Source organism: Aquarana catesbeiana, linkage group LG04 (assembly GCF_042186555.1).
Source record: "Aquarana catesbeiana isolate 2022-GZ linkage group LG04, ASM4218655v1, whole genome shotgun sequence".
Classification (NCBI taxonomy): domain Eukaryota; kingdom Metazoa; phylum Chordata; class Amphibia; order Anura; family Ranidae; genus Aquarana; species Aquarana catesbeiana.
This window is the reverse complement of record NC_133327.1, coordinates 288,529,256-288,550,298: the sequence shown is the minus strand read 5'-3', so window position 1 is coordinate 288,550,298 and position 21,043 is coordinate 288,529,256. Positions and strand designations below refer to the sequence as shown.

Sequence of the window (21,043 nt, the reverse complement as noted above, 5' to 3'; positions counted from 1 at the left end):
CGCTAAAGTGTTCAGGTTTGACTTGAAGAAAAGGTGGTAACCCTATATACAATTTATGGTCACTAATCTGCTTTCTAAATTCCCTGCTGGTTTTGCCAGTATAGAAGACACCACATCTGCATAGACATAAATAAAAGACCCCTTTTATAACCATTCATTTTGTTGTAGTAAACATAATTCTATATCACCTGTGAATAAGCTGACAAAAAATGTAATGTCCAAAATATGGTCTTGTTCACACATTGTTTAGTAGAATGCAAATCAGATTTGCAATAATGGCTGTATACTGGAGTGCCCATTTACTCACCATGCTCAGATGCAGGTGTAGGCCCCTTTAGCATTTTTCCACAGCTACATGGGTTCCTGGACCCAGGGAAGATATGTTTCTCTGTTTCTCTGCTTCACTCCCTCAGAGTAGCCGCATTTGATGAGGCAGAGGTAGATGGGCAAGTGACCTGTAACCAAGTGGGGGCCCTCCACTATCAGAACTGGTGTGTGGCAGGAGCCTATTAGTACACAACTTCTCCAAAAGATCCAGCCATTGTGGGGAGGAAATATTGACACTTTGGGCCCAATTTGGAAATTTTCACTTAGGGGTGTACTCACTTTTGTTGCCAGTGGTTTAGACATTAATGGCTGTGTGTTCAGTTATTTTGAGGGGACAGCAAATTTACACTGTTAGACCCCTTTCACACCAAGGCGCTTCAAAAACACCTTAGCGTTATTACCGCGGGGCGCTAGCGGTAAAATGAATGTGTCTTGTAGAGTAACAAGCAGTGTCTTGTTTTACTTCAAATCTTAATTTTTCTGGGATTAATTCTTTTTTTGGCACTTTAATTTTGTTTTTTTGGCACTTTGATGGTCTGTTTAATCATTCTGACCTTCCCACAATTTCAGTCCTGTTGTTGTAGATGCTCTCTTTTCTGCTTGCATGTTTACCTTTTTGTAACATCATGTGACTTTTCTACAGCTCAGGGCGGATTAAAGGCGCTGTTCAGGCATTTTTACAGCGTTTTCAATTCATTTCAATGGAGAGGGGCGTTTTTGAAGCACTTTTTTCAACGCCCAAAAGCTCCTGCTTGCAGGACTTTTCTCAACGCCCCGCCAGCGCAACACCTCAGTGTGAAAGGGTCCATTGAGATGCATGGGGAGCGTTTTATGAGCGTTTTAATAGCGCTATTTTTAGCGCTAAAACGCTGCAAAAAACGCTTTGGTGTGAAAGGGGTCTTATACAAGCTGTACACTCACTACTTTACATTGTAGAAAAGTGTAATTTCTTCAATGTTGTCACATGAAAAGATATAATAAAATATTTACAAAAATGTGAGGGGTGTACTCACTTTTGTCAGATACTGTATGTGTAAAGCACTGTGTAAATTGATGGCTCTGTATAAGAACTTGTAAATTCCTTTTCATAATTAACAAAAAGCCAACGTAACAACCTCTTGGATCTTCACTATACAGCATAATATTATGTTGATGGATTCCATTTTGGTTAACTATCTATATTTGGAACTGAATAGACATAGATGTCACTTTTAACTAATTTTCATGACAGTTTATGGTGACGTATTTTGACAGAAGAGAGTGTTTTGGTTGAGCTTTTCTCATCGCAGCTTAAGCATCTTGCACCACCATTTGTTTCCTTTAAAAGCAAACATTGTGGTTGGCAGGTAATTCTACACATCAGCAAAACAACAGTCATGTGGATCAAACTTATAGACAGCTGGATCACGCTCGAGTATTACTTTATTTATGTTTCACATTGATACTGCAGGGTTGCCAATACTGAGGGTCATAACAAGTAGCAGACCACTTTACTTGTTTACACAAGTAGCAGACCCCCCTTTCACACTGAGGCAGTTTTCAAGTGTTTTAGCGCTAAAAATATCGCCTGTAAAGCGCCTGAAAACTGCCTCTAATACCTCCCCAGTGTGAAAGCCTGAGTGCTTTTAAACCGGGGTGTGCACTTGTGGGACGAGGAAAAAAGTCCTGCAAGCAGCATTTTTGTGGCGGATTGGGAGCAGTGTATACAGCGCTCCTACACCGCCTCTGCCCACTGAAATGAATAATCAGTGGCGGTAAAGCACTTCGGAAGCGCCGCAACACGTGCGGTTTTAACCCCTTCTTCGGCCGCCAGTGGGGGTTAAAAGCTCCTCCCTAGCAGTTGCAAAGCGCTGCTAAAACTACGGTAAAGTGCTGCTAAAACTAGTGGCGCTTTACCACTAATGGACCCGCCTCCCCAGTGTGAAAGGGGTCTAAGTTTAGAAAATGATCACAATTTCAGGCCATCCTCTGCAATGAAATGATCGTCTTCATTATTTTGAACAAACCACAGATCAAATCATGATTCCTGTTGATGCTTTTCTTATTTATAACAGGAAAGATTTGATAAGAAGTGAACATTCTTAAAGAGGAACTTAAAGTGATTGTAAATGATCACCCAGTAAGTTTAAAATAGAAATAAAAGGCAAAACATTTTTGTATAGATATAAAAAAAAATATAAGTACCCTTTTTCCCTTTTTAGAAGTGAGTACTTTCCCTCTGTTCTCAGTTGCATAAGAGCTGAGGGGAAAATAAGCAGCAGCACACTGATCATCCCAGTGAAAGGCTGTGCAGTGGGGAGGTCGTGTCAGAACAAGTCTGATCATTGGACGAGAGCAGGCTGAGTTCCCAGCACAGCTAGAGAACTGACCATGGCATGCTCTCCTGCTTAGTGTGGTCAGTTTTTAATAGGAAAGCAAGGGTACTAGCAGAAACACCTATAAATGCTTGGTGGGTCATTTGGTCTTTTGGCCCTGAGGAAGAGGGTTTTCCCTCGGAACACATAAGCCAAGCCATTACGGACGCCATCTGGTCCCCTTGCACCATTGGAATCCTCCAGCAGTCCTAGAGGTGACTTGTCTTCTTATTTTGTTTTGACATGCGTGTATACAACATATGTTTGTGAGTATTATGTACATCTTCTTTTATCACATTTTTAATGGAATTGCACTAGGTCGGTGCGCCCTTCTCTTGTTTTTGTCTTTCAGTACATTTGGATACCCATGATCCTGAGAGGGCAGCAAGACTGTGCTTTGACAATAAGGATTAGTCACACTTCCTTCTCTTGACCTGAGCGCAGGAGAGTTACTTTCTTGGACTAGCAGGAACACCAGGGATTTCACACAAAGGATGCAATACAAACTGAACAGGATACTTTCTCATACAAGTACATGGTACAGCAGGCACATATCATGAATTAGCGAAAATTACTAGCAGGTAGATTTTTTTTTTTATGACAAGAGATTCTATATGTCTCTTTTGCCATAAAGCCTCTTTTCTAGCAAATTTTCTAATTGTACACTGACACCCATGCCTGTGTAGCTCAGTTTACAATCCCCATACAATCTAAGGGCCCATTTACACACACATTTGGGGGACTCAAAGTCAACCAAATGGGAGTCTACACATGCATAGAGGGCAAAAGTTACACTTCCTGCTGTGTTTGGCAGGGAGTACCTATGTCAAACCTGACCCATTCAAGTGAAAAGACCTCTCTGACCCCACATGCAATGCACACAGTTGCAGCTTAGTGGTGCAGCATTTACATTAGTTTTAAGAGGGGTTGAGGAGGCATCATTATCACCTTCTCACAGCGTGTCAAATGCCTCTGAAAAGCAGCCCACTGTGGACCGCATTTCAGAGGGCCAGCAAAGTCTGCCATACATCTAAACTTAACCTAACAGATGCCAGAAATAAGTACTGGGTGACGAGACTTCTGTATGTTTGTGTGGGATTTAGGTCAATCATTGCCGACCAATGGGAAAGACAGAAGATCGGAAGAATATGGCAGCAACAGGGATGAAACATTGAAGGAAAGAGCAGAGATATCATCGCTGGAGTAGCTCACTTGGAACATTAGTGTGCCATAATATACAGACTTGCACATTATTGCAAGAGCTCTGGAGGACAAAAATAACTGGAGTTAAAGGGAACCTGAACTAAGGAAAATGTGCAGGCTTTAATTGCTGACCTTCAGAGAGGAATGCTGGTTGCCTGCCTATTTCTAGCTTTAGTACTGGGAACAAGTATGAAAGTGAAGCCAGAACTCTTCTACATGCTGCTTCCATGTATTTAACTCAGATTATTAAAGTCATTGAATAATTATGACAGCCTGGTAACTAGCATTTTCAGAAAGACAATTGAACAGTTTACAGCACAGCTCAAATGTTTTACTTTATTTTATTTTTAAAAGCAGGGATGGTTAAAGTCTTTTTCAGGTTACTCCTTACTTCCTAGAGGAGTTACTTCCTAAAATAGAATGCGATGGGAATGGGAAAGACACAATTTTTTTTTTTTTTTTAGGAAAGTGGAGAGGGTAAACCGACTTTCGACAGACTTCCGATGGACTTTGCCTACGCACGATCACACCAAAGTCCGATGGATTCGTACGTGATGAAGTACGACCGGACTAAACTAAGGAAGTTGATAGCCGGTAGCCAATAGCTGCCCTAGCGTGGGTTTTCGTCCGTCGGACTAGCATACAGACGAGCGGATTTTTTGACCGGACTCAAGTCCGTCGGACAAATTTGAAACATGTTCCAAATCTAGAGTCAGATTTTTGACCGAAAAAGTCCGCTGCAGGTCTGATGGAGCCCACACATGGTCGGATTGTCGCCAGATTCGGACCGTCGGACCAGTCCGGTCGAAAAGTCCGCCCGTGTTTACACGGCATTAATAGAACTTTAAGGCTCAGTTCACACTGCTGCGACTTGGGAGGTCCGACTTGTGAGACCCCAAGTCACATGAAATGTGAAATCCCATGTCAGTCAATGAGAGCTGTCTTAATTACCACTACTGAATCCGCTCCAACTTTACAAAAGTTTCCTGTACTACTTCAAGGTAATTTCTATCACACTGGTGCCTCAAAGTAGTAGTCAAGTCACCAGGAAGTCTCCTGGCAAAGTCTCACCGTAAGTTGCATGACTTTCAGGCTGCGGCACTGTGAAACGAGCCTAATTCTTTCCCATACTATGTAAAACAAAACAAGAACATTTTGGCTGCAGCTAAGATTTAAATAGATATGAAACTACCCTCCACTTTCCAGCCACAATGTAAGATTATTGAGTGCCAAAATGGAACACAACATTGCACACAACATAGCACAAAAAGTCAATGTGGAATACATTATAAAAAGCATATCTTATAATAATATACCATAAAATAGAGTATAAGTTGCAGATCTTACCTGGAAAACAGATCAACATAATGATCTAAAATGTAGTCCTATCCGAAAACCTGCTACTATTAGTAATAATATGAGGAATTTATCAAAACTGAAGCAGACAGAATCTGGAGCAGCTATGGATAGCAATTCAGCTTCAATCTTCACCTTGTGCAGTTAATTTAGCCATGAACTAATTGAAGTTTGGCTGGTTCAGCAAGGTTTGGATGAATTTTGATCTTTGTATGGCCATCCCTGTTTGACAGATGGCGATTGTTAGATGTCAAGAGAACAAGCTGGAAAACTTTTGCCAATCAGCAGCTGATCATTGTATTCTGACAGTGGAGAGTCCTTATGTCCTGGCGAGGGGGATTCCTCCATCTACCTCTTTTGTGTGGCTAGAGGAATCTGTTTCTTTTTTTTTTTTTTTTTTTATTTAGTCTGCTGGCTGAATGAAAAAAAACAACCATCTAAGGCCAGTTTTAAACATTGAAAATTAATAGATGCTGAATAGTTGCTATATACTGTACTGCTGCACATTTTGTGTATTCTGCACTAAAAGACACCATTTTTTCCTGAAAGATAATCAAAAAACCTTCACCCCAACACCTTTTCAATACATTGAAAAGATGTGGGGCTTTTAAACCTAGAAGATCCCTTGAAGTTTGTTATTGAGATATGAATTTATATAGCCTACATATTAAACATGTCATGTACTACTAATAAAAAAATAAATTTTCAGTATCACAAGTTACATATTGTGCGATATGGTTAACCTTATCATTAAATACTAATTAAAATTATCAATATCACTACAGACAGTGTTCTCTCTCCCTTGTAGTGATTGTAGTGATATTGGGAGATCTAATCCACACAAGGTGAGTTGTGTCATTAGCAGCCCTCTTACTAAGAAAGTAAGGAGCGGTGGTAAAGACATTTTTTACAAATTAAAAATGTCCACCCATTTTTATGATAACCAGCAAACTCAGATATTAGTCGTGCTGTGCTTTCTGAATGGACCCGCCATCTTCTGGGACCTGTGTGTGTCCCAGTAGGCTGTGGGGAGAAGGAGGTGGCACTGGAAATGTCGTAGATCACTGATTGGCAATCTTACTTGGAAGTGGGAGCGGGTACTTGCGGGTACTTGCTCCTCCTGTAAAAAGTGCCAAATGTGGCAGTGGAGGGGGTGAGGGGGGTGGGGGGAGGGTGTGAACAAGAGGAACTTCTCCTTTTGGGTGGAGCTCCGCTTAATACTAAAAGCCTGATGTGAAAATTGTACTTTTCTTGAAACGTTAAAAAGGCAAACAGGCATCATAGGGTACTATAATATACTTTTAGATCAACTGTGTCCTTACAGAATGCTCCCACATCTCTCTGAAGTAAACTTCCTAGTTTTGGAAGCATAATCATATCCCTTAAAATAGCGATCAGCATCTGTGCAACCTATTAAGAGACACATGAACTGTCACGGGGAAGGCAAAGGTGGGGGGATTATGCTTAGACTTTCATGAAAGTGTTTCCATAGGCCCTTCCAAGGCTCAGCTAGGATTCACAGTCAAAATATAGGTATAGTTAATAAAAATTTCAATTTGTGGGAGTATAATATTTTTTTCAGCTCCAAAATGTTATTAGTAGTGTTAGTAAATAGTTTATTTTTTAATATTAAAGGGGGGAAGGGGGGCATAGTAAGCTAACTAATAAGCTATTCTGCTAACAGGGAACATGCAGACAGGATGAAAAAGTGGAATGAGGGATGACCTCATCAGTGTGCTGATTTTGCTTCAATGTTTAATCAACAGGCTGGGTGAGTATTTGGATCCAGTGCTCTTGACTGAGCTGTGCTGCTGTTGCAATGAGGATCAGGGATCTTTAATACTGTCTGGCAGGGTTACTGGATCACAAGTGTAACTGCCCAGAATTTCAAATCATTTGGCAAGTAAAACAGTTCCCCTTAAAGAACATGTTACCCCAATATTTCATATTCCTGATATGAGCCTGCTGTACCATGTACTTGTATGAAAAAGTATCCTATTCTCTTTGTATTGCTTCCTTTGTGTGAAATCCCTGGTGTTCCTGCCAGTCCCTCTACTTTTCTATTATAAACTGACAACACAAAGCAGGAGAACACATCATGGTCAGTTGTCAGTTCTCTAGCTATGCTGGGAACTCAGCCTGCTCTTCTCCAATAATCAGACTTGTCCCAACTCCCCCCCCCCCCACACACACACACACACACGCAGCCTTTCACTGAGAAGATCAGTGTGCTGCTGCTTTTTTTTCCCCAGCTCCCGAGCAGCTGACAACAGTGGAATATTATCACTTATTCAAAAGGGGAAAAAAAATATAGTTTTTTTATATCTATACACAAATGGTTTGCCTTTCATTTCTACATTAAGCTGAAGGCTTTAGGTCTATTTAAAATGTGTATTTAGCCACTTACTGTGATTTAGTTTTAGGAAAATGTTTAGTGGGCTAATGTGACAGTGATGTGTTTTGTCTGAATGCCTAACTTTAGCATTAACATATGTTATGGCCTTAGGTAAGTGAGCACAATATTTTGAAGTACTTAGGAAGAGAGCCAATTGGCATTACACTTTGAAAACTATTGGTTTTGCAGATTTTGGTGTCTTAATATTTATCAATAATTTGTCTTTAATGCTCTGACTCTCCTACTGGTGTTTCTGTGCTTCCAATGGCATATGTTATATTCTGCAAGTGGTGGCAGTAACAGTTTATGAATAGCAGATGATGCTATTAATGGATCTCCAGCACTGTACACTAGGCCTTGCATGTCAACTTAAAAATAGTGTGTGTAATGTGAGTGCCGGAGACTCCCCGTGTTGGAAGAATTTAGCGGTCAGATCATCATTTTGTTAGCTTGAAATCATTACACAACCATTAGACAACACCATTTTAAAATTCATAGCTGAAAGTAACTTCAAACTCAAAATGTTAGGGTTTTGTTTTTCATTTCAAAGATTTTAAAGGTCAAAATGTGTGGAATTGCTTCCAGAGTGAAGATCCAGTGGTAAAATATTTTGCCAACCATCTCTTACCTGTTTCTGCTGTCTGTCAGGATTAGGTGTCATCCCACAGCCTTCAGTTAGGGTTCCTCTGACGCGACAAGCAAAAACACTGAGAATGGAATGGGTCGGAGATTATTAAGTGAAATCTACAATTACACATTTGCATAAAGGGGCTTTACAGGTTGTTGGATGAAGATTTTTTTTAAACACAAGGACTGTGGCCAATAATCTTATTACTGGCAAAAATATTATTTCTAGACCATGTCTTCTAAGTAAACAAAACATTTGCAAGCCTGCAATTAGAAATATGTATGGCTCATGTGTTTATTAATATTTCTTTTGCTATTTTACAGAAAGGTCTTGGCTGTGATTTCATTATTGCAGTCATGGCACCAAAAAAGAAGAATGTCAAGAAAAACAAGTCAGACATCAATGAGATGACCATTATTGTAGAGGACAGCCCTCTTAGCAAGCTAAATGGTATCAGTGGTCTTATTGAAGGGGGAAATGGTTTCAGCTATATCTCCACAGAGGTTTGCGACTCCTCATATGGCACCAACCTCATGGAAGGCCTTAGCAGAATGAGACAGGATAACTTCTTGTGTGACCTCACCATTGGTACAAAAACAAAATCTTTTATGGTCCATAAAGCAGTCATAGCTTCTTGCAGTGAATACTTCTACAATATCCTAAAAAAGGACCCCTCCACTCAGCGAGTTGACTTAAATGATGTATCTCCTTTAGGTTTAGCAACAGTCATAACCTATGCCTACACCGGTAAAATCACTCTCTCGTTGTACACAATAGGTAGCACCATATCTTCAGCTATCTACCTTCAAATCAGCACTCTTGTCAACATGTGCTGTGACTTTCTAATGCAAGAAATCAATGTTGAAAACTGCATGTATGTTGCTAACATTGCTGAAACCTATGGACTTAGAAGCACAAAGGAAGCAGCACAAAAGTTCATTCGAGACAACTTCATTGAGTTTTCAGAAACAGATCAGTTCCTGAAGTTAACGTTTGATCAGATAAATGAACTTCTTATTGATGATGATTTGCAGTTACCCTCTGAGATTGTTGCCTTCCAGATTTCAATGAAATGGTTGGATTATGATGAAAAGAGAATTAAGTATGCCTCTGGTCTTTTGAGCAATATTCGATTTGGCACTATTTCAGCTCAAGATCTTGTTAACTATGTCCAGTCAGTGCCCAGAATGATGCAGGATTCTGAGTGTCACAGACTTCTTGTTGAAGCTATGAATTATCATCTGCTACCATATCATCAGAACACCTTACAGTCTAGAAGAACAAAAATACGCGGTGGTTCAAGGGTCCTCGTAACAGTTGGGGGTCGACCTGCTTTAACAGAAAAATCTCTTAGCAGAGAGATTCTGTACAGGGATCCTGAAAGTGGATGGAAAAGACTGGCTGAACTTCCAGCTAAGAGCTTTAATCAGTGTGTGACCGTGATGGATGGCTTCCTTTACATTGCGGGAGGTGAAGACCAAAATGATGCCAGGAATCAGGCAAAACATGCAGTCAGCAATTTCTGCAGGTATGTGTACATCCTTGGTAATACTTATGTATTATTAATATTTGGTGTACTGGCAGAGCAAGCCTATAACTATTTATCACATGATTTGATTATTATTAGATGTAAAATAACCATGTATATGAAAAACAGACCAGACAACCCTGGTATACCACCATATGATGAAAGGTGTATCTTGGAGGTTTTGTCAGTTTTAGCTGGGAAGTTGGTCACTTTTGCAAACTCTTCCTTAATCCTCTAGTTACAGAAAGGTTTTGTCCATTTTTCTGGGGATAGATAACTTTGTCAACTCTTCTTTGGTCCTCTAGTTACTGATTGGTACAATGGTTCATGGTCCATGAACTGTATTAAATGAAAACTCGCAAAGTGACTTCCTTCTGCATCTTAAAATTCTTGCTATAAACTGAGACGTGCCAACCAGTGTGCCATCTTACTGACAATGAACAGTTGTCCACTAACACTTAACAAGTCTGCCTCCTCACAGCTGGTGCAATACTGTTATTTAGAAAGCACTGTGAGCTTTGTATTAATGCTACTCATGTTATGCTCCATTTACTTGGTTATTTTTTTTATAAACTCCCCTAAAATTTACTCTAATTGAAAAAGGAACTAAATATTTGTTAAGCTTTGATTTTATCAAGACAACAATCATTAGTTATAATCTCAATTTGAATCAACGATAGTGGGGTCTATGTACAGTTGAGACATTTAAAATGATTCTAAAGGCAATTTTTTTTACATTAGACTAAAAAAGGTTAAACTTACCTACTCTGTACGATGATATTGCATAGAGCAGTCCCTTACCTCTTCTTGGTGGTCCCCTGCTGGAGCTGTCTTCTCCTTCTTCCTGCAGTAGAGGTACGCATCTTCACTGGTCTCATGATTCAATTACGATTATCTGGTCAACGATTTGATTCGATTCCGTGATGCATCAGGATGCATCACTAATACTGACCATGGTTTCCATAAAAAAAAATTCAAGCATTTAGAAGAACTCCTTTTTTCATTTTATCTGCTTTTTTTTTTTAAAAAAAAGAGGATGCTCCCTGCATATAGCAGGACAAGGACATGGAAGAGTCCAGGATATAAGGGAGGGGTAGGAACTGAAGGCTGGAAGAATCCATGAATAAGAAAGGAAGGATGGAAGAGTCTGGGGATGTAGGAATCCATGGATAGAGAATGGAAGCCTGGAGGAGTCTGGAGATAGGAACTGAAGGATGGAAAAAGGATGGGGATGGAGGAATCCATGGATAGAGAATGGAAGGTCGGAGGTGTCTGAAGATAGGAACTGAAGGATGGAAGAGTCTGGGGATGGAGATGGAGGAATCCATGGATAGGAACAGAAGGATGGAAGAGGCTAGGGGTGGAGATGGAGGAATCCATGAATAGGAACAGAAGTATGGAAGATAAAAATGGTGGTGGGGGGGTGGGAGGACTGAAGAATGGAAGAATCAAAGGAAGGATGTTAAGATGGTCATCATGGAGTCCTTCAGGTGAGGAATATCAGAGGTAGTGTTGTGCTGTGTACATGGCAGGGTTGGGGGTGTGATGGTCTCCCCCTGGAGTCCAGGGTTGGGGATGTCATAGTGCTCTCACTCACTTAAAAAGTGCACTAATCCAATGCACTACAGGGTACAGGCATTCACATGGGAGGAAAACACACTGCTGCTGGGAGGTCAGGAGTGATAGAATCCACAACTGACAAACAGCCCTGTGAAGTTTACTGTACTGGCTCCGTGCTGGGAGTTCAGCTCAGCTTCCCTGTTTGCACCTTCCAGCACACTAGGAAGAAACACAGTGCAATGTGCAAACAGGAAAGCCAAGAACTCCGAGGACAGAGCCAGTACGAGGTGTAAGTAGAGTACAAACATAGAGTAACAGCATACTTATTGCTGTTAAACTAACTGTGCTCTGAGCATACTCGGAGTGCAGTTAAACAGCAGTAAGTAGAGTACTTATAGGTGTTAACATAACTGTGTCTTATTGAATCCCATGTTAAAAGACATTAAGTGCCCCACTGTATGTGCTCTTTATAAAATATGTAGCTACATACCGCATTTCTCAGAGTGTCCTCACCGCTCATATGACTGCCTCTCTCCTCTCTCGTCCCAGCTGACGTCCGCGAGTGATTCTCAGCCCCGCCCGCTGACTGTAGCTGTCAGATCAGAAGAGAGGCGAGCCAGGCAGTCACATGAGCAGCGAAGACACTCTGAGAAATGCAGTATGTAGCTACATATTTTTTAAAAAGCACATACAGTGTCGCCCCTAATGTACTTTAAGACAGGATTCATTAAGACACAGTTATGTTAACACCTATAAGCAGAGTATGCTCTTAACGCTCTCCCAGGAGGGGCGGGGCAAGTCGGGATGACGTCATCCACCAATCGATTATGCAGGTCGTAGCATTGATGCCATATCATGGACACCTGAATCGCGATGCATCGATGCTGCAATTAATTTCAGCGCCCCTATCCTGCAGGTTCCCTCATAGCAAGCCGTGTGCTATGGGGGCACCCATGCAGGAATGCTCCTGAGCCCAGATGTGTAAATCCATAGATTCACAGAGTTGCGTGGCCACGGCCCCCGTTCTCTCCTCATAGGATTTGGCTGGCAGCAGCAAGAGCCTATGGCTCTTGCTGCTGCCTGTGTCTCCTGTGAGACGAGGAAGTGGAGAAGTGGTGCTGCAGACAGGACAGCACTGCTTTGGTGAGAGGGGCTAGGTAATCGTTTAAGGATGGGAGAGGCAGTTAGTGGGGTTATTTTTTACCCTGATGCAGAGAATACATTAAGGTAAAAAACAGCTAGACTTCAGAGCCACTTTACCTAACACGTATGCCTTAGGTATGTGCTTACTATCACATTTGCATTATATGAGCTATTCTGGAACTTTTATTTAAATACTACTTCAGACTTTCATGTATACTGTACTAAGAAACCTACATTCTCAGTGCTGTTTATGTGTAATTACTCCAAAGAAAGCCGCTTCTTGTCACAATGTAAATCCCTTTAGATGCCAGTTGATTGTGCTCAGTTTTTTGTCAACAAGAAACAAATGCAGAGGTTTACATTAGGACTGGAAGTGTCTGACTGCAGTTCCCTAAAATTGTATGGTTCACAGACACAGGCTGTAGTTATGGACATACGGTAATATTTCCTTTTACACTTTCTGAATTATCTGCTTCCACTGAACAAATCTTGTCATCTTCCTAGCAGCTGATTTTTTACTGCTCCTGCACAATTTTGAAGCTAAACAGTAAAATGTTTCTTTAGCACTGTTAGAAGTCTTGCTTAAAGTATTTTTGATGAAAACACAAGCAGTGGCTGGTTCAACATAATCATTTTGAAAGACACATGACACCTATAAGACTAATTTTGTGTGAAAATGTTCATGACATGTTAAATTGGATCACTGTACATGGTAAAAAAGTGCCACCGGAGATTTTTCTCCATGGCATAGTGTATGACAGTTGTAGGACAATCATACTCTGCTTGCAGATTGACACATTGGTACAATATTTTCCATGTGAATGAATATTAATAATAATTTTCATTGATAACATTTTCTTTACCTTTTTTCTTAGTAAGAATTGTAATATCAGGCTTCATGTTCTTAACCCTAAATTATTATTTTTTTTACTATTACAGATATGACCCACGTTTTAACACCTGGATTCATCTTGCCAACATGAATCAGAAACGCACCCACTTTAGCTTAAATGTTTTCAATGGCCTTCTTTATGCAGTAGGTGGTCGCAATTCTGAAGGGTGCCTGGCATCAGTTGAGTGTTATGTGCCTTCAACTAACCAGTGGCAAATGAAATCCCCACTGGAGGTTGCAAGATGCTGCCATTCCAGTTCAGTCATCGAGGGTAAAATCTTGGTTATTGGTGGATACATAAATAATTCATACTCCCGCTCTGTGTGCATGTATGACCCATCTACTGACAGCTGGCAAGATAAGGCAAGCCTCGGTACACCCAGAGGGTGGCATTGTTCTGTTACACTTGGTGACAGAGTGTACGTGATGGGTGGCAGTCAACTTGGTGGCCGTGGTGAGAGGATTGATGTCCTCCCTGTTGAATGCTTTAACCCTCACACTGGTCAGTGGAGCTACGTTGCTCCTCTTCAGAATGGAGTGAGCACAGCAGGTGCTTCAACACTCAATGGAAAAATTTACCTGGCTGGTGGCTGGAATGAAATAGAGAAGAAATACAAGAAGTGCATCCAGTGCTACAACCCTGATCTTAATGAATGGACTGAGGAAGACGAATTGCCGGAAGCAACTGTAGGGGTGTCATGTTGTACCATTAGTATGCCCAATTTTAAAACACGGGAATCTAGGGCAAGCTCAGTGTCATCGGTACCAGTTAGTATATAAAAATATACTGTTGGGAAGACACCACTACTACTTTAGCACATTTACATCTCAGATACAAGGCCAAAATGACAAAAAAACATAAAAAAATCTGCTGTAATTACATTATTTTACACATTGTCTTAGCTAAATCATTTTTATTACTTGGGAGGAGGACATAATCAAAGAGAACATACTTTAACAATTTATTTAATATAGTAATGGTTGAAGAAGCTGTTTAATGACACATCACTAAATTTGGCTACTACAACAAAAAATATTGCTTTGGAAATTGTAGGCTTGTGTAAAGCAGTAGCTTTCCCATAAGGCATCATCATAAGGTATCATGGAATCATTGACGCCAAACCTATAATTTTTGATAATGAAAACTACCAGGAAAAGCAATATTTAAAAGAGATTATGGAGGACCCCTCTGGTGTGAAAATGTGACTGTTTACTTGTATATTAGCAGCATTAGGTAGCGTTTAGACATGTATGCTGTGAGTGGATGATTTATCTTGTTAATATTTTATTATAGAAAAGATTTGTTGTAATTGGTTTGTGACTACCCAGTAAAGGAAATAAGTGGACACCTTATGAGCATATAATTTGTTATATGTATAATATGCTTTGAAGGATTATTTTAGATAAAATGTTTCGGCATTATAACAAATAGTAAAAATATAACCCCTATCCAGCATTACTTTTAGATAAAATGTTCCAGTACAGTAATACTGTGGCACAATAATGTACTGGCTGAAAGTTAAAAGCCCCTACCCTTATTATAATACAACTATTAAAAGTATTGAAGAAAAAATATATATATATTCATCACAGTCAGTAAGTCCATTTTTCCATCTCGGCCAACCCAGTGGTTTTTAATACCCAAAGCATCAAGCAGCCAATGTACTGATTTGATAACTTCTGAGGCTGTTAAAATTTGCTATTGTGATCATCAATCAGCAACATCCAGTTATGCAGCTGAACGTACCAACTCAACAACAGGCAATAAATAGAACCTCCCCAGGCCAAGTAGTAATAACGATTTAAATATGAATACATTTATTATAGGTTTTATGGCTCATCCCTTTCCATGTCAATGAAATAACCAATAATTTGCAAAGCAATATAACCATGTTTTCCAGGAAAAGCAACATGAGATAAATACTGATACTCAATCATACACAATAGTATTTTATAGTAAATACTCAATTGTAATAAAATTTAAAGGAAGCCTGGACTGGAGTCTGCCTCAACTGACCTTTCTGAATGCTAGTTGGCTGTAATGCTAATCCAATGGCTTTAATGCTTTCAGTTCTGGAGCAATTGTACAACTGAGGAGTCCAGATGTTTTAATCTTGCTCTGGGTCAGTGGCTCAATAGGGTTTATTTCCTAAAAGCAAATCCACTTTGGAAGTGCAGTCACTGTAGATCTGAAATGAGGGGAAGCTCTGCTGATTTCTATCATCCAATCATGTACAAACAAAAAAGGCTATTTTTTATTTCCCTTGCATGTCCCCCTCGGGTCTACAGTGTCTGCACTTCCAAGTACACTTGTAGTGAATTTGCCTTTAGTAAATCAACCCCAATAAGTATTAAAGCCATTTCTCTCAGTACAGGTTTCCTTTAGGGGATGACTTCATCCAGGCCAGCGTACTTGTGTTCAAGAAGCTAGCCAGGTTAACGAGAAACTAAAAAAAAAAAAATGTAATCTAGGTAAATGTAATCTTGGGCAGCACAGTGTTGTAGTGGATAGCACTTTAACCTAGCAGTAAGAAGGGTTGCTGGTTTGAATCCCATCCACGACACTACCTGCTTCGAGTTTGCATGCTCTCCCTGTGCCTGCGTGGGTTTCCTCCGGGTACTCTGGTTTCCTCCCACGCTCCAAAGACACGCTGATAGGTTAATTGGCTTCTGTCTACATTGTCCTCAGTTAGTATATGTATGAATGTGAGTTAGGGACCTTAGATTGTAAGCTCCTTGAGGGTAGGAACTGATGTGATTGTACAATGTATATATAAAGCGCTGAGTAAATTGACGGCGCTATATAAGTACCTGAAATAAATAAGTTGTGTCAGTCAGGCTAAATTTCATATTTTGTGATTATTAACATCTCCAAAACAAGCATCAATAGGAAAGATGTTATTTACACAAAGGCGATAGAAACAATCTAGTGATATTCTAAATAGAACATTTTTAGTTAAAATTTTTAGGTGGACAATGCACCAAATACAAGGTCAACATAAAAAATAGTTCCCCCCCATATAGAACAGCCATATAAAACACCATAAAAGAAATATCTGTGGATCTGAATCATTGTGTCTAGGTGAAGGTGATCTTACAATTCTTCCTGGGAATACTGCGCATCACAGATCTCACGAGAAGGCCCTTCAAAAGCTGGAAGGATTGTAACTGCCCTTTTCAAAGCTGGACGGCTCTGTGGTTAAGTATATTTTGTAACATTTCTCCACAAGTATTTTTTTTCTAAAAGTGTACTTTGGCACTTCTACATGGCGCGGTGGGGGCACTGTGTATTACCTGGACCCTTCACTTTGGTGTTAGGTCCAGTGTTCTCACAGCCACAAATGTGTTATTTTATGTATTAAATCAAATGCAGTCAGAAACAATTGAGTACTGCCGGTAAAACTTTTTTATTTGCACTAACATAAAATTTTTCAGGACAAACTTTTGGGGTATGTCCCCTCCTTCAAGGTCCTAGCAATACTAGTTCCCAAAGCTTTAGCAGAATGTTAAAAAAAGTCAATCTCTGAAGGAGAAATAAAAGAAAAAAAAAACAAAAACAAATGTACACAGCAATGGTAATTAAAATAGAATGGTTGGTAAGACAAGACAGAGAGAAAGCTATAGACTGGGGGGGGGAGTGGCTGTCACAGAGGGGGTTGTAAACTGTTGGATAATGAGTGAGGAAATCTAAGTATAAAATGAGGCTGTTATCTTTGTGTCAAATAGAACTAGCATTCTTAATTCAAAAATTGTCCTTTACTGAAAACTTTTGAACTAAGAATGATAGTTCTATTTGATGCAAAAGATATCAGCCTAAATTTAGATATTGGTTTTCTTACTCATTATCCAACAGTTTTATGACCCCCCTCTACAAATGTCACTCCCCCTCAATCTATAGCTTTCTCTCTGTCTTATCTCACTAACCATTCTAGCTTAATTACCATTGCTGTGCACATTTGTTTTTGTTTTTTTTTTTCTCCCTCAGAGATTGTTTTTCTTGTTTTCTTTTTAGATTCTGCAAAAACTTTGTGAATTAGTACTGCTCGGACCTTGAAGAATGGGACATTCGAAAGCTAGTCCTGAAAAATTGTATGTTAGTGCAAATAAAGGAAGTATCAATGACAGTAATTGTTTCTGTCGCAAGTGCACTAATACGGCTGCAATCACCTCAACCAAATTAGGTAGAATAGAGAGACATCTAGTTGGTATTAGTTTTTTTAAATAAAGCTGAAGGAAAGGTATAATGTAATTATTATATTGCTAGAAAATATATCATTACTAAAGAACACTAGGCTTTGAACAAATGAGTTGTGCTTTGCTTATCCAAGAGACAAGTAGGTAAACCTGAACTTTATATTTCCAAATTGTATGATTTGGCCTTAACTGATGTGGCTTTTTGTGTTAAGTAGTTTTTTTTTCGGCACGGCACATAGTTAATTATCCCACAACAATGTGAATAATATTATGATGCTATAACGATAGCGTCAACCATAAAAAGCCCTAAATCCACACATATTTATTCAGTAAAAATGGTTATGATGTTATTACCTGTCTGAGATTTCTTTAATTCCCTGTTCTTACGGGTGATGAGGGTTAAGGAGGTTTAAATGGACTGAAGTGATCCTGTTTCAATAGGAAATTTTAGCAGTGTTGAATTGTAAGCATTTTAGGAGTTTGGCATTAGACATGTGGTTAAAAAAAAAAAAAAAAACATACAGATACGGCTTTAGGTGTGGTACCTGCAATGAAAAAAGTGAATTTGGACTCTGTCTACAGCTGGGGCTGCCAGAGTACCCAAGCCACTGCAAGTAATTCTAATGACTATCTGTGTAAAAAAAAATGCTGCAGTCAAATAATTTCCTGTAGTGGACCCTGGAAGTTTGAAATGGAAAGCTATAGTTTCATAAACCACACAGGTGGGCAGCAAGATGGGCTATTGCAATATTCAGTTGTTGGTGATTGTCAAGTGAATTATATAATTATTAAAGTTATTTGAATCAAACTGGGATTTAAAGAAGCTTTTATTAATCATAAAGTTCAGATCTTAAGGGCACTTTCACGCTGCTATCTCTTATTTACAGTAGGCCTATGGCACAGACATTGGCTATTATTATTTATAGCAGTGTTTTCCTGACATTAGTTGGCCATATCCCACTACCATCTGCTTTACCGTGTCAATTTTTACTATGCCATGTTTAATTCAGAGCCTTGCAGGCTACATGTACCACCTACCTACACTACACACTGTAATACCTTTATGTTCCAACTTTACCTACTAACCCAGCCACTTGCATCTCTGCACAGTCTAATGTTCTGTCCCTCTGGGTCTCTACCATTGCATATACACTTACTCTCCAAGACGTGTGGTCTAAAATTAGGAAGTTGCTCTCAAAGTGGTCACTGTTTCTTCCAGTAGTAAACACACCTGGAGTGTGGCTGCTAATTTCCACCAGAGTGAGCATGTCTGCTCACAAAAAAATGTTCCCATACTTGTGATGCTCACCAGGCAAAAAGACGAAGTATATATACTTGAATTGTCAGCCACATTAATGCTTTCTACTAGATATTTATATTTGGGGCGATTTCAGATTGAGAAAAGCATCACATTATCCCCCAAGCTAAGCTTTAGTAAACCAACCTCAAAGTGTGAACCTAATCTTATGATTCTGAACTTGTTGCTAATAAAATACATTTCCAAATGCAAACTGTGAAAATTACTGTATTAGAATCTTAGACACAGTAGATGCTGAAGCTGAACAGGGTTTGGGGCTAACCATTGTAAATTACTGTGTTGGAAATACATTTGTATGTTTCTCCAGAAAATTGTTTGGAATTAATACATAATTAGAGTTTAATTATTAGTTTTGACCACAAGGGAACACAAGCCTCTATATTCTTGAATAATTTAACATTTCTTTTTTTTTTTTTTTTTTTACAGAAGGTATTATTTGTAACTTGGCACTATACATTATCCAGTATTAATTATAATTTGTAGAGAGTCAAGCTTCACAATTATTAACATAATTGAACAAGAGTATATAAAAAAAAATCATAAAGAAGATTGCTGCAACACAAAATTTTTGATTAAAAAGCATTCATATTTTTTCTTTGGGGGTACAATTAAAGCCTTTAAAACCCTTGTAAGGGTTTAATAGTCAGTAATTACTATAAAGCATTTGTACCAATGAAGAATGTTTTGTGGTGACATTATTCTGTTGCCAAGATGGACCTGTGCTGCAAAGAAAAAAGCTCAACTGTAATCTACAGGAACCAAATATCGTGTTTTAATTCCTCAGTCCTCTCAGTAAGGAAAGCTGAATTATAAGTGGTCACTGTGGGTTAAAGTACCGCTTAATAAATAAATGTCATTCATGAATATTATTGCTAATTAATAATTTTGTGTAACTGTATTAATTATAACACTGGTAAGTTTAAAGATGAAAAGTCCATACAACCTGTATTGCTATAAAATTATTACTCAACAGGTACGGTATATATTAAGCAACCTAAATGATACATATTATGCAAATAAAAATTTTCAGATAAAAACTCAGCGTTTTTTTTTGTTTTGTTTTTTTTTTTTTTATAATAATAATGTTATTATGATACACAATTCTCAAATCTACACACATTCTACAGACATGACATTCATTAAAAACTATTTCATGGATGATCATCTTATCCAAAAACAGCAAAAGAAAGGTGTACCTTTCCACTTTCTATAATAATTATTATATGGATTGTAATCAACACCAATATACATATCTTGTCAAGGATAGCTGGGTTCCAGGGCTACCACAGTAAGTTTTTTTTGTGGGACCTCCGCCAATATGTTATATGAACATTCTCTATGGGAGTGCAGGCTGCATACCCTCATCCCCCAAATTCTTTACCAATAATTACAACAATCAAAAAAGACCAAAACACCACAAAATTGGCATGAAAATGGCAGCAGCATTTTAGTGGTATACCATAAATAATATCACATATCATAAACATCATGAAATTCTCATTTTATTGAACACGCAAAACTCTCTTGGGATAGGAATGTGAATAAAGTGCACTCCCACAGATCCTTTTATACCCTTCCATAGCTTTTCTGAGCTAATAGCTTCATAACTTTCCCTGAATTCCCTTCTCACCTTTCCCTGAATTCCTATTGACAGGAAATCTCCAACAGCAACTGCCTAAAATGTTTTAAAGGGGCAGTGCTCTTAAATTACCAAACCTGAACGGGCAAACCACTCTCATTCGAATCACTTGGCACATTGACACAGACAAAGAAACAGTGATTTCTTCAGAATATCAAAAGGCAGGAATCTTCAACAAAGTTTGTTAAAATCCTTGCAATATACTTAGATCACCCAGAGGGGAATGTTTTTTTTCTCAACAAAAGTGGAGTCACGCTTTAAAGCCTGTTTGACAGTAAAGAAACTTGTGCAGGTCAGGATTTTCCTTAACCGAAAGAAAAAATAAATTCCCGCCAATGTCCTAACTTTGTGACTATATGAAAACTGCATCTGCATCAACAAAGATAGGAATGATAAAATGGCACATTCTGAGGGATCCTCGGGAGAAAAGCCTTGACATTTCTCAAAAGAGACCCATTTTTTCCAAGAAGAAGAATATTCAGCTCATGTGTGTGGGGATAGTGAAT

The 21,043-nt window shown here is 39.0% G+C and overlaps 1 protein-coding gene across 2 annotated transcripts in view; it reads left to right on the top strand.

The window, feature by feature from the left end:
* Nucleotides 1–19,935, top strand: part of KLHL31 (kelch like family member 31) — a 40,489-nt gene extending 20,554 nt beyond the window's left edge. For both annotated transcript variants that reach the window (XM_073626674.1, XM_073626675.1), the window contains exons 2-3: nt 8,587–9,791; nt 13,434–19,935. In XM_073626674.1, the coding sequence (XP_073482775.1) occupies nt 8,620–9,791; nt 13,434–14,166 (1,905 nt within the window). In that variant the 5' untranslated portion in view covers nt 8,587–8,619 and the 3' untranslated portion in view covers nt 14,167–19,935. The remainder of the gene's footprint in view (nt 1–8,586; nt 9,792–13,433) is intronic.
* The last annotated feature ends 1,108 nt before the right edge of the window (nt 19,936–21,043 follow it).